The 10,390-nt window shown below is 33.5% G+C and overlaps 1 protein-coding gene across 1 annotated transcript; it reads left to right on the forward strand.

Annotated features, from left to right (window-relative positions):
• The first annotated feature begins 207 nt into the window (after window positions 1-207).
• Window positions 208-8,736, forward strand: LOC105765880 (uncharacterized). The gene is made up of 21 exons (XM_012585145.2): window positions 208-764; window positions 998-1,083; window positions 1,202-1,303; window positions 2,181-2,287; window positions 2,378-2,478; window positions 2,777-2,864; window positions 3,040-3,128; window positions 3,354-3,493; window positions 3,586-3,748; window positions 3,861-3,996; window positions 4,150-4,246; window positions 4,341-4,470; window positions 4,828-4,887; window positions 4,981-5,099; window positions 5,695-5,819; window positions 6,201-6,425; window positions 6,600-6,760; window positions 7,378-7,541; window positions 7,666-7,748; window positions 7,838-7,923; window positions 8,416-8,736. Exons 1-21 carry the CDS (start codon window positions 552-554, stop codon window positions 8,557-8,559), a joined length of 2,619 nt encoding a protein of 872 aa, XP_012440599.1. The 5' UTR covers window positions 208-551; the 3' UTR covers window positions 8,560-8,736.
• The last annotated feature ends 1,654 nt before the right edge of the window (window positions 8,737-10,390 follow it).

Genomic DNA, 10,390 nt, shown 5'->3' on the forward strand with positions numbered 1-10,390 from the left:
AAAAATTATAGTGTGTTTTAAATGAAATAAAAATTCAATTATATAAAAATAAAAAATAGAAAAAATATTAATGTGTGGGTTTTAAATGATTATAGATAAATAAAATTTGAAAACCTAATGTAGGAAGGAATCCCTCACGTGGGGTAAGGAGGGAGAAATGAAGTAGCAGTCAGAAGTTTAGTTTAGTGACGGCTTTTCTTAAAACAAAAGTACAAAACAAAGTTTGTCTCTCCTCCTCTGCTGTGCTGTGTTTCCAACGTTTTACAAATGTGGAAGCAGTTTTAATAATGTAAACGGTTTACAACGTTTTCTTCAAGTTTCCCGACTCTCTCTTCTCTGCTTTGCTGTGTTGACACAATACAAACAAAACAAAACAAAACCACCCCCAGCTACCTTCTTCTACACTTTCCTTTAACTTCATCCCTCTCTCTTTCCCTTCTCCATTATACACCCTTCTTTTGACTTTTCCGTGCTTTCTTTTGAGGTCAAAACAAGGGGAAGGTAATAATGCTGTGACGTTCAGCTTTGGGTTTTCTTTTTTGGGTTAGGTAATGGCGCTAAGGCTCGATGGCACAGATGTTTCGGGGTTTAAATTCCTCCTCTCATTGGCGGTCATGTATGGTCTCATGTCCATCCTTGTTCACTCCGTAATGTACACCAAGTTCATCACGCCTTTGGGGATCGACGCGCCTCTCGATCGTTTCTCTGAAGCCAGAGCTATCGAGCATGTTCGAGTCTTAGCCCATGAAATCGATGGTCGTCAAGTGCGTCGGCTTATCTCTTTGAACTTTCTTTCCATCATGTCCTGTATTCTTTTTTTTTTTCCTTTCAATTTTACTGCATAGTTTTAAATCATTACTATTCTTATTAGTTTATTCTCACTGCTTAGATTGAAGGTAACCTCTGGGGTAGTTGAAATGGAAAAGAAAATTCAAATTTATTGCTGTGGTAGAGTAGGACTTTATGTTAGTGATTATGGATTTTCTTTGTTCAATAGGAAGGGCGTCAGGGTTTGAGGGAAGCAGCAGAGTATATTAAGGCACAGTTGGAAAGATTGAAGGACAGAGCTGGGTCAAATTTCAGGTTTGTATACACTTGTTTTAAGGCTGAATTGTCTTGTTTCAAATTGGGTTTTTATATTTTTCATTAATTTTGTTCAAAGTTTCTGGCTTTAACTTTATTTAATTTCCTTTATTTGCAGGATTGAGATTGAAGAGAATGTTGTTGGTGGGTCATTCAATATGATGTTCTTAGGCCATGGTATATCATTTGGTTATAGAAATCATACAAATATTTTGATGAGGTAAATCTCTGAAACTGAATAGGGTTCCTTTGATTTTGATTTATATTGTAGTACTATGTCAATCATTCCTGGGAATGATTAGGAGATTTCTTTACCTTCCTTTTGCCTGCATCAGTTGTTGCTTATTGTAAGCATCCCTTGCATGAAAGTAGGGGCTACTTTCAATGATGGGTTCACTTAACAAAACAGCCATCCATTTTGTTGAATCCCTTTTAAATGTAATGATTAATAAAAAAATAATAGTTGGGAAAATCCATGTTCTCTTTATAGTGAAAATGCTTCTTTTATAAATCAAGACTAAGCCATAGTTGTGGTTGCTTTTACTCTATTTTTCTTGAAGTACCCATGTCCTACACTTGTTTCTAACACATATCCAGACATGGGTATGGGGATATGACCTTCAAAGGACCCTTCTAATATATGTAAAAACCTAGAAAAATCTAAAAATACATGTTTTAGATACCTTTATTCACACAATCTCCCAAATCTGCGTAACATTGGTTGCACGTGCATCTGCTATATCATTTAGGGTGTCTAAGTAGCGTGTGAAACCTTGTTATTTTAAGCTTGGCTATGGATTTAAAAACTTGAACATCATATTGGAGAGTTTTAATGTGTTCGCCTCATGAAAATGAGGGAAAGGAGTTATTGATAGCATCGTTTAAGGAATTCTAGAAGTGGTGAGTAAATGGTGTTTCATCTCTTAGGTCAATATCAAAGGATTTATTAGGCTTAAGATTCCCAAAATTTTGTTTGTTTTATGCTTTAATAGGCAATAAGCATTTGCATCTTTGCAGTTGAACATAGTGAAGCAGTCTGTTTTAGTATGCACCTTTCTGGCGAATAACATTACCTTCTCTCTTTTATATAATGACAGGATATCCTCAATAGATTCACAAGAAACCGATCCGTCAGTTTTAATGAATGCTCATTTTGATGGTCCACTTGGTTCTCCCGGTGCTGGTGATTGTGCTTCATGTGTTGGTAAGTACATTGAATATTTTTAGCTTGATTGCTGAAGCTACACTGACTGTTTTATTGAAGACATCTTCCTGATGCTTTGTGTTTTTGCAGCATCGTTGTTGGAAATTGCGAGGCTAACCATAGACTCTGGCTGGGTTCCACCTCGGCCTATAATTTTTTTATTCAATGGTGCAGAAGAAGTTTTTTTGTTGGTAAGGAATATACTAATTCTTTGTCTCAAAGTGGGGCATTATTTCAATTGAGATTGCTGCAATTTAAAAAAAAAATAAAATTGTCATGAGTGATAGATTATGAAACTTGAAATTCATATTTTGGGACATGTCGAAGAAGAAACTTGGTTCATTCTTTTGGAAGAATGGGAAATGTAAATCAAACTGACAAAATCAAACTGCATGCTGACAGTATTTTGTTAATTTTGCTGAAAGATCCAGATCTTGTTGAATATCCTACATATAGACTTATGAAACGATGTTGCTTTTGATATTTTAGGGTGCACATGGTTTCATGAGGACACATAAATGGCGTGATTCCATAGGAGCTTTTATAAATGTGGAAGCATCTGGGACAGGAGGTCTTGGTAGGATATAAACCAATGCTATTGTTTTTTGTTTCCTTGGGACGTGAGAACATTATCATATCATTTCTTAAAATGACCTTGATCAGGATAAATATTGAAAATTTCTGTCTATAGACATTTGTGAAATTCCATTTTTATTTTCCATGCATAAATTACGTATTTGTTGACACTACAGATCTAGTCTGCCAATCTGGACCTGGTTCTTGGCCTTCTTCCGTCTATGCTCAATCAGCAATTTATCCCATGGCACATAGTGCAGCCCAGGTTTTACTTCATTCTTTTATATATCTATGCTCCAATTAGCATTTATTTTCTTGGACTGCTTATATTACAGTATTCCTTTCATTTATAGTTCAAACATGTCTCCCTGTGAAGGCTGTCACATCATATTTTATTTTTGCTGACCCTGAAATTTGTATACTCAGTTCCTATTCTGCTTATATTGATGGTGTAACTAAGACAATTATGAATTTTTCGTTATTTTTGCAGGATGTTTTCCCTGTTATTCCTGGAGATACGGATTACAGGATGTTTTCAGAAGATTATGGCAGTATTCCTGGTCTGGATATTATTTTTCTTCTTGGTGGTTATTATTACCATACTAACTATGATACAGTGGACAGACTAGTGTATGCATTACATCTGCTTCTGTGGTATAGGATTCGTTTATGGGAAATTTACATATTTTGGTATTAAGCACTTGCTTCTGCTTCCAATGCAGACCTGGTAGCATGCAAGCACGTGGAGACAATTTATATAGTGCGGTTAAGGCCTTTGCTGAGTCTGCTAAGCTTAGAAATGCTCGTCAAAGAGAATCCCTTGGTGTCAGTAATGGAAACGATGATGGACAAGCTGTTTTCTTTGATTACTTAGCTTGGTTCATGGTAAGTTTTGTATGTGTATAATACGCACTTTGATCGAGAATTATTAATTCTTGGATAATATTTGTCTATCGTTAGTATATAAATTGTTTTATTTTGGTTATGAATGTTTCAGATATTCTACTCAAGAAGGATAGCTATGGTACTTCATGGCATTCCCGTCATCATCTTTCTCGCTATGCCTTTCTTTTCACGTTTTCTTTATTCTGGGTTGTGGTGTTGTTTTGCAACCTTCTATGATTTTGTCAAAGGTAAATGACCACAGCTCATTAATCCATTTTTAATTAATTAATCAACAATTTCCTTTTAATAAGTTTTGCTTCTCAGTTCTTAATAGCATATTCTAGTTCTCTTCAAGCTATATTATAATGCCATAAAAATTTCAAATTTTTTTTATTATGCAGGAATGATCCTCCATACTACTGGAATTATGCTGGCTATAATTTTCCCAGTTTTATTCTCCATCCTGAGATTGCTAGTTTCTAGTTATGGAATGAACTGGTTGGTTGTACATCTCAAGCTAGAATATTAACATGGTAGTGATTGAATGATCAAATGTTTGAAATATCAGTTGATGCACTGAAATTGTATGCAGGTTTGCGAATCCTTTCTTGGCTTTCATGATGTTCATTCCCATCTCACTTGTTGGTCTATTAATTCCAAGAACGGTTTTTCGTTGTTTTCCCCTCTCCCAAAATGTTTCAGTTCTCAAGGTGTCAAAGGAGGTAAACTTTGTAGATGCAAATTTTGTTTAATAAATTGACTGAGACCTAGCTTATTGCATGTTCTTCTTCTACAAAAATTTTCCACATGGTTTTGTCATGTAGGAGTTTATACTGTTATATCCTGTAAAATTTCCCAACATTTAAGTTATTGCAAACATGAATCTCACATAAAAGCTGAGATGCCAAACATATAATTTTAAGCGGATCTGGAAGACTTGGTAATAGATTGAATCTTGCCTACTCATGTATAAATCATATTATGTCCAGTTCAGCTATGATGCACGCAATGATTTTAGAATGTTTGAGTAAAATTGTTTGTGGTTGCTGAAGAAGTATATGACTAAATGAATCTTACAGGCACTATCTGATGAGGCAAGATTCTGGGGAGCATTTGGATTTTATGCTTCATTAACTTTGGTACGTGGTGTGATCACTGACATTTGCTAGTTCAAATCATGGGTTTCCATTTTATTGATTTTCCCAAATCTATGAACAACTCTAAAATTGCAGGCTTATCTTTTAGCTGGGTTAAGTGGGGGTTTCTTGACCTTTTTTACATCTGCGTCTATGCTTCTTGCATGGATCTCCTTTTGCTTATCAATCAAGTTTTGTGGTCGTCAATTGGCAAGGTATTATTTCCAATGAATTTGCAATTGCATGAACTATGAGCATATGGTAGTCTTTTTCCAAGCGTTTATTCGCCGGAGTTCTCAATCCCTCTCTCTTTCCTCCTTCATGCCTGTCATTGTACTGCCCATGCATCTCCTATTTGGTGTCTTACTGAAAATCAAGGAAAAAATGTAATGATAAAACTGTACACTATCTCATAAATACTAGTTCGATTTTCAAGTGCCTTCTCTTTATACCCATTTTTAGAACAGCATTTTAGGTATGATAGAAAATAGCAATCTGTTTCGGTATTATGGAAACTAAACCTCCAGGACCTATTAAGTTTGTACCTTAAATTTGTCAATAAAATTAAGTGAACTTTGGTCCAATGACTTTAAGTTATGATATGACAAAGTTCTGTTTACGATTTCATTTCTTTGAGCTTCGGATTTGGAGGTTTGACATTGTTTATTTTTATTCGTCAAAGTTTTTTCTCGTTTTCGGAAGTAAAATTTGTCTTTCACTTGTGTACATATTTCTTTGGTCTTAAATTTCTATGTTGTACTTCAAAGGACTATTAATATAGTAGTAAACTGATAATGTTATTTCTTTCAGGTCAACGGTTTTTTATGTGATACCTCTAATTCCATGCCTTACATACTCTGTTTATTTTGGTGGGTTTCTTGTTCAATTTTTGATTGAGAAGATGGGTATGATGGGCTCTCTTCCACCACCTTATGGTTAGTTCTCCTCAAATATTATACTTCATACCTTATTTTGGTTCTATAAGGTGCATATGGATCTAACTCTTAACTCTTCATTTTTCTTGAAGTACTCGTGTCCAACTCATATACGAACATGTGTATGGAGATATGACCTTACATGTAAAACTTGAAAAAAAGTTTAAACATACCATTGCCAGATACATACCTGTGTATGACACATATCCAGAAAAGGATATGGAGATATGACCGTCCAATGCATGAAAAAACTTGAAATATATTAAACATTCCAGTGTCAGATGCATATTGGCATCTAACATTCTCACCCGAGTACGAGCGACATTGATATTCATAAATCCACAATGAAAAATCCAGTGACCTTCAGTGTTTTGCCTGCAGGGAATTATGTTCCTGATATCGTGGTGGCAGCAATAGTTGGCGTTGTTACCAGTTGGTGCATGGGCCCCCTAATGCCTATTTGTGGGAAATGGTTAGCCAGGTCATCCATCTTGCAATTCTTACTACATCTTAGCGTGATTGCTTTGGCTTTGTCGTCTCAGTTCTTTCCGTATAGTAGAGATGCACCTAAGAGAGTTGTTTTCCAGCATACGTTTCTGACTGCAGGTATTTAAGAATCTACAGTTGCTTTTCAGAAGCCTCTTGAAATCCAGTACGAGCTAATTCGTTTTATTAGCGATGTTCATGACTTGAACTGTGGTTGATGTTTAGAACTCTAATATTCCCTATGTTGTAAAATATTAATGCTGTTATTTCTAAACACCATTCTGGCCTTGACAGATGCAAATCGGATTGTTGATTCAAGTTATGACTTCTCTGTGGTGGATTCCAACTCTTTGCTGTTTCTTTTTAAATATGCACCTGAAGTGGCAAAGGAATTGAACATTGGTCCTGAGTTTTCTTTTGAAACCGCTAAAATGTCTAACCAACGGACTTTTTTGGTATGTCATCTGTAGTTCTCGTGCCAATATTTCTCTAGACTTCTCATTACCATAATATTTTGTCAGTTAGGAAGAGAAGAAATAGCATCCCTTTTGATACTTTGATCCATATGCATGCAATGGTTGGTTCCTTACGTGCATCTTCATTACATAATTGCCTTTTGCCGCTAGCTTCCAGGGCTAGTTTGGTGTCATATAATTTTCTTTTAACTTCCAGAAGGGAAGTTCCCTGTATATCTGTTAATTTTCGACCCTAAGCCAAATGATTTCTACACAATTCTTTAATAATATATAGAAAGGCTCTTCAGGGCTTCCCTGAAGGTCTGTCCGTAATAATGTTTACTTTCATTTCATGGCTGTCTTTATTTGATTTTCAATTCAAGGTTTTATGTGTCCTTCATATTAGTTCACTTGTGCTTTCATATTTTTCACTCATTAAAGTTTATTACATACAATAACGCACTCTGACTCTTCATTTCTCTTGAAGTATTCATACCTGACACATTTTCAAAGGTGGATATGGGGATATGATCTTCTAAGTTCCCTCAAATACATGGAAGAACTTTGAGAACACATCATATGTTTATATAACAAACGGAAATTTTGTTTCTTTGCAGACACTTTTTCCGGTCAACTTTTTGTTCTCAAGAAGTTTGCAGTTCCCTGCAAGAAGTGATGAGATTTTGAAGCAATACAGACAGTTTCCTCATTTGTATACTAATAAGCCACAAACAATGTCTAGTGATGGCTCTCGGAGAGTTTATTTGGAACTTTCCTTAGGGTGAGTCAAGGCTTTCAAAATCTTCAGACTGTTTTCAGTTTGAACATACATACAGTAGAAATTTGATGATGCAGATTCTTAGGTTTTAATGACATTATTATATGTTATATTTTCATCTTTGCAGTTCCTTAAAGGAGGTATGGGTTGCAGTTCTTAACATTACAGGTCCTTTATCCAGTTGGTCATTTGCTGACACTAAGCTACCAGGTATGTGAAATGATTTTAATTCTATTTGACTTTTGCATTTAAGCTTAATCCGGTTTTCATGATTTTCATTGTACTGATAAATTTTGCAGTCCCGGAAACCGCCGAAGGTGGTCCACCCTCGTACATATGCAGACTTACTGGATCCAGTCGTGAAAAATGGAACTTCTGGTTAGAGGTACAATTTCTATTTTATGAGATCTGCATCAATGTTGATCCTCCACCACAAGCACTAAGACAAACTTAGCTAAAAGAAAACCCTAAACTATTTCACCTATACATATATAAGGTTTATTGGTACAAAGAAGGCCGCAGCTTGGAAATACCGGAAGGGTTTGCAGATTTCAGGATTCAAATCCTACAACTGCAGAATTCTACCTTTTGAACTAATCTTTGTGTTCATAATCCAAAAACAGGACCAAGTAGACGGTTTCTAATCCGATTTTAATTCCTTGTTTGCACCCAAACAAGCTCTTCTTTTCATTTTCCAGATGAAAAGCTAAAGTAGGTTAAGAGTAAGTCCAAATATAAGGTTAGAGAATAAAGGGTTATTTAGATGGAAATGAACCAATTTAGGTTCCATAAAAGTGTAGGGGCTTACTTAAGATTCATAAAACTGTAAAGTTGGAGGACTTGTTGATTAATTTAGCTGACAAACTGGGGATTGCAGGGCAGAAATGTTGAAGATATAAGGGTGGATGTGGCAGTGCTTGACCAAAATTTGGTAGAAGAAGCGAAGAAGTTGAAATCAGTATTCCCAGGATGGGCAGATGTTACTGCTTATTCCAGTTTTCTGTCCACCTATGTCTTTTAGCCATTATACTCGTGACCAGTGTGTGTATTTTATATCCCTATATTTATTTATTTTATGTTTATACATATATAGCTTTCAGGCCGCTAGATGCAATTTTGTTTTTGTTTTTTAAATGGAAAGTGTATTTTAATAAAAAATATTAAAAATAATGAGCTTGAGAGTATGGTTATGCATGTACTTCAGCAATTTTATTTATATTTTGGAAAAAGGATATTCTCATTTTCTAAAAACCTAACCATGCAAAAACTCATTAACAATAAGCACTCAAAAGAATTTTAAACTAACAATAATCTCATGGGTTTTTTTAGAAGAAAATTCAAATTCAATATTTTTTTTATTTATAATTATACAAATTTGCAGCACCCTAAGGAACGAAATGGAATTTATATATTTGTCTAAAAATTATTCTTTGAAATCATTTATTCAAAATATAATTGTCGAAACCATTTTTTGAAAACAAAAATTTGGGTTGTCGACTTTAAAAATAAAACTGGAGTCGCCACCGATCCTTTATTGAGGTGTGATCGGCTCACCTTAAAAACAATTTTGGTCTACGAAATTCGAGAAAAAGGGTTCGGGAGTCAGTTACGCACGAGGAAGGGTTAGCACCTTCGTAACGCCCAAAAATCGGTACCAAATTGATTATTTGATGTCTTAATGTCGAGGGTTAAAAAGATTTTTAAAATTCAAATGATGAAACTTGAAAATGATAATCAATTGTTCAAGTCATGCGAAGAAATTGAGACCCAATACGTTAGGGTACAATTTCTCAAAATCCCCGAATTTTGAATATCACTTTTGCTTTATAAGTAAATCTTCATTTCGAGGAAGCAATTATGTCATGCCCAATACGTTAGGACATAACAAATTAAGTTCTCAAAAATGATTTTTACTTATATATTTTAAATAACGAATATTCTCGGTTATTTGGAATTAACAAAGAAAATCGGAACCCAATGCGTTAGGGCTCAATTTTCCTCGAAAATCCCTAACTTTGAATATCGTTTTTATTTTGAAAACCCTTGAATCATAAAAAATTGATTTTAATATTTTGACAAAATCAAAATGTATTTTAAAAATATGTTAAAAATGTTAATGCAATATGAAACAAATATTTTAATTTAAATTATGCATATTTATAAGTATAATATAGAAACACTTTTAGCAAATACGTATAGGAATATGAGGGAAAGAGAAAAAAATGCGTAAATCATAAAAATAATAATAAAATAAAATACACATAAAATATATTAATACATTTTTTAAAAAATGTAAAAATATAATGTATTAGTAAATATAAAAACATGGAAAATGTTTATAAAAGCCTTGAAAAGAATGCAAAATATATGTACATATTATAAAATGTATATACATATGAATTATAAAACATGAAAACATAAATATTATTATATAAAAAATGAATGTATATAAAATATGTACGAACTATAAAAATAAAATATATGGTAATAAAATATATATACGTACTACCTATATATTTAAAACATTTATAGTATATATGTATATTAATATATATATATATATATATATATATATATAGGCACACATATAAATACAATAATAATAATATAATAATTATAATAATAAACAATATAAACAATATAATAAAATAAACTAAAAAAACAAATTGAGGACTAAATTAAAATGCCAAATGAAGTTGAGAGCTAAATTTGAAAATAAAACAAGAAAGGGAGTAAATTTAAACAGTGCAATAGATAAAGGACCGAAGAGCAATTTTCCAACCGCCCTAAAAGCGCTGCACACTATTGGACCAATTTGAAACAAAAATAAAATGTGCAGTAAAATTTAAAAG

The sequence above is a fragment of the Gossypium raimondii genome, chromosome 5 (assembly GCF_025698545.1).
Source record: "Gossypium raimondii isolate GPD5lz chromosome 5, ASM2569854v1, whole genome shotgun sequence".
Taxonomy (NCBI): domain Eukaryota; kingdom Viridiplantae; phylum Streptophyta; class Magnoliopsida; order Malvales; family Malvaceae; genus Gossypium; species Gossypium raimondii.

Bases quoted from the DNA above. Each gene is read 5' to 3' on its own strand.
- LOC105765880 (XM_012585145.2), top strand. From the start codon at position 552: ATGGCGCTAAGGCTCGATGGCACAGATGTTTCGGGGTTTAAATTCCTC. The intron at 4,888-4,980 runs GTACGTGGTGTG...CTAAAATTGCAG, and splicing joins TTTATGCTTCATTAACTTTG to GCTTATCTTTTAGCTGGGTT. The intron at 5,100-5,694 runs GTATTATTTCCA...TATTTCTTTCAG, and splicing joins TGTGGTCGTCAATTGGCAAG to GTCAACGGTTTTTTATGTGA.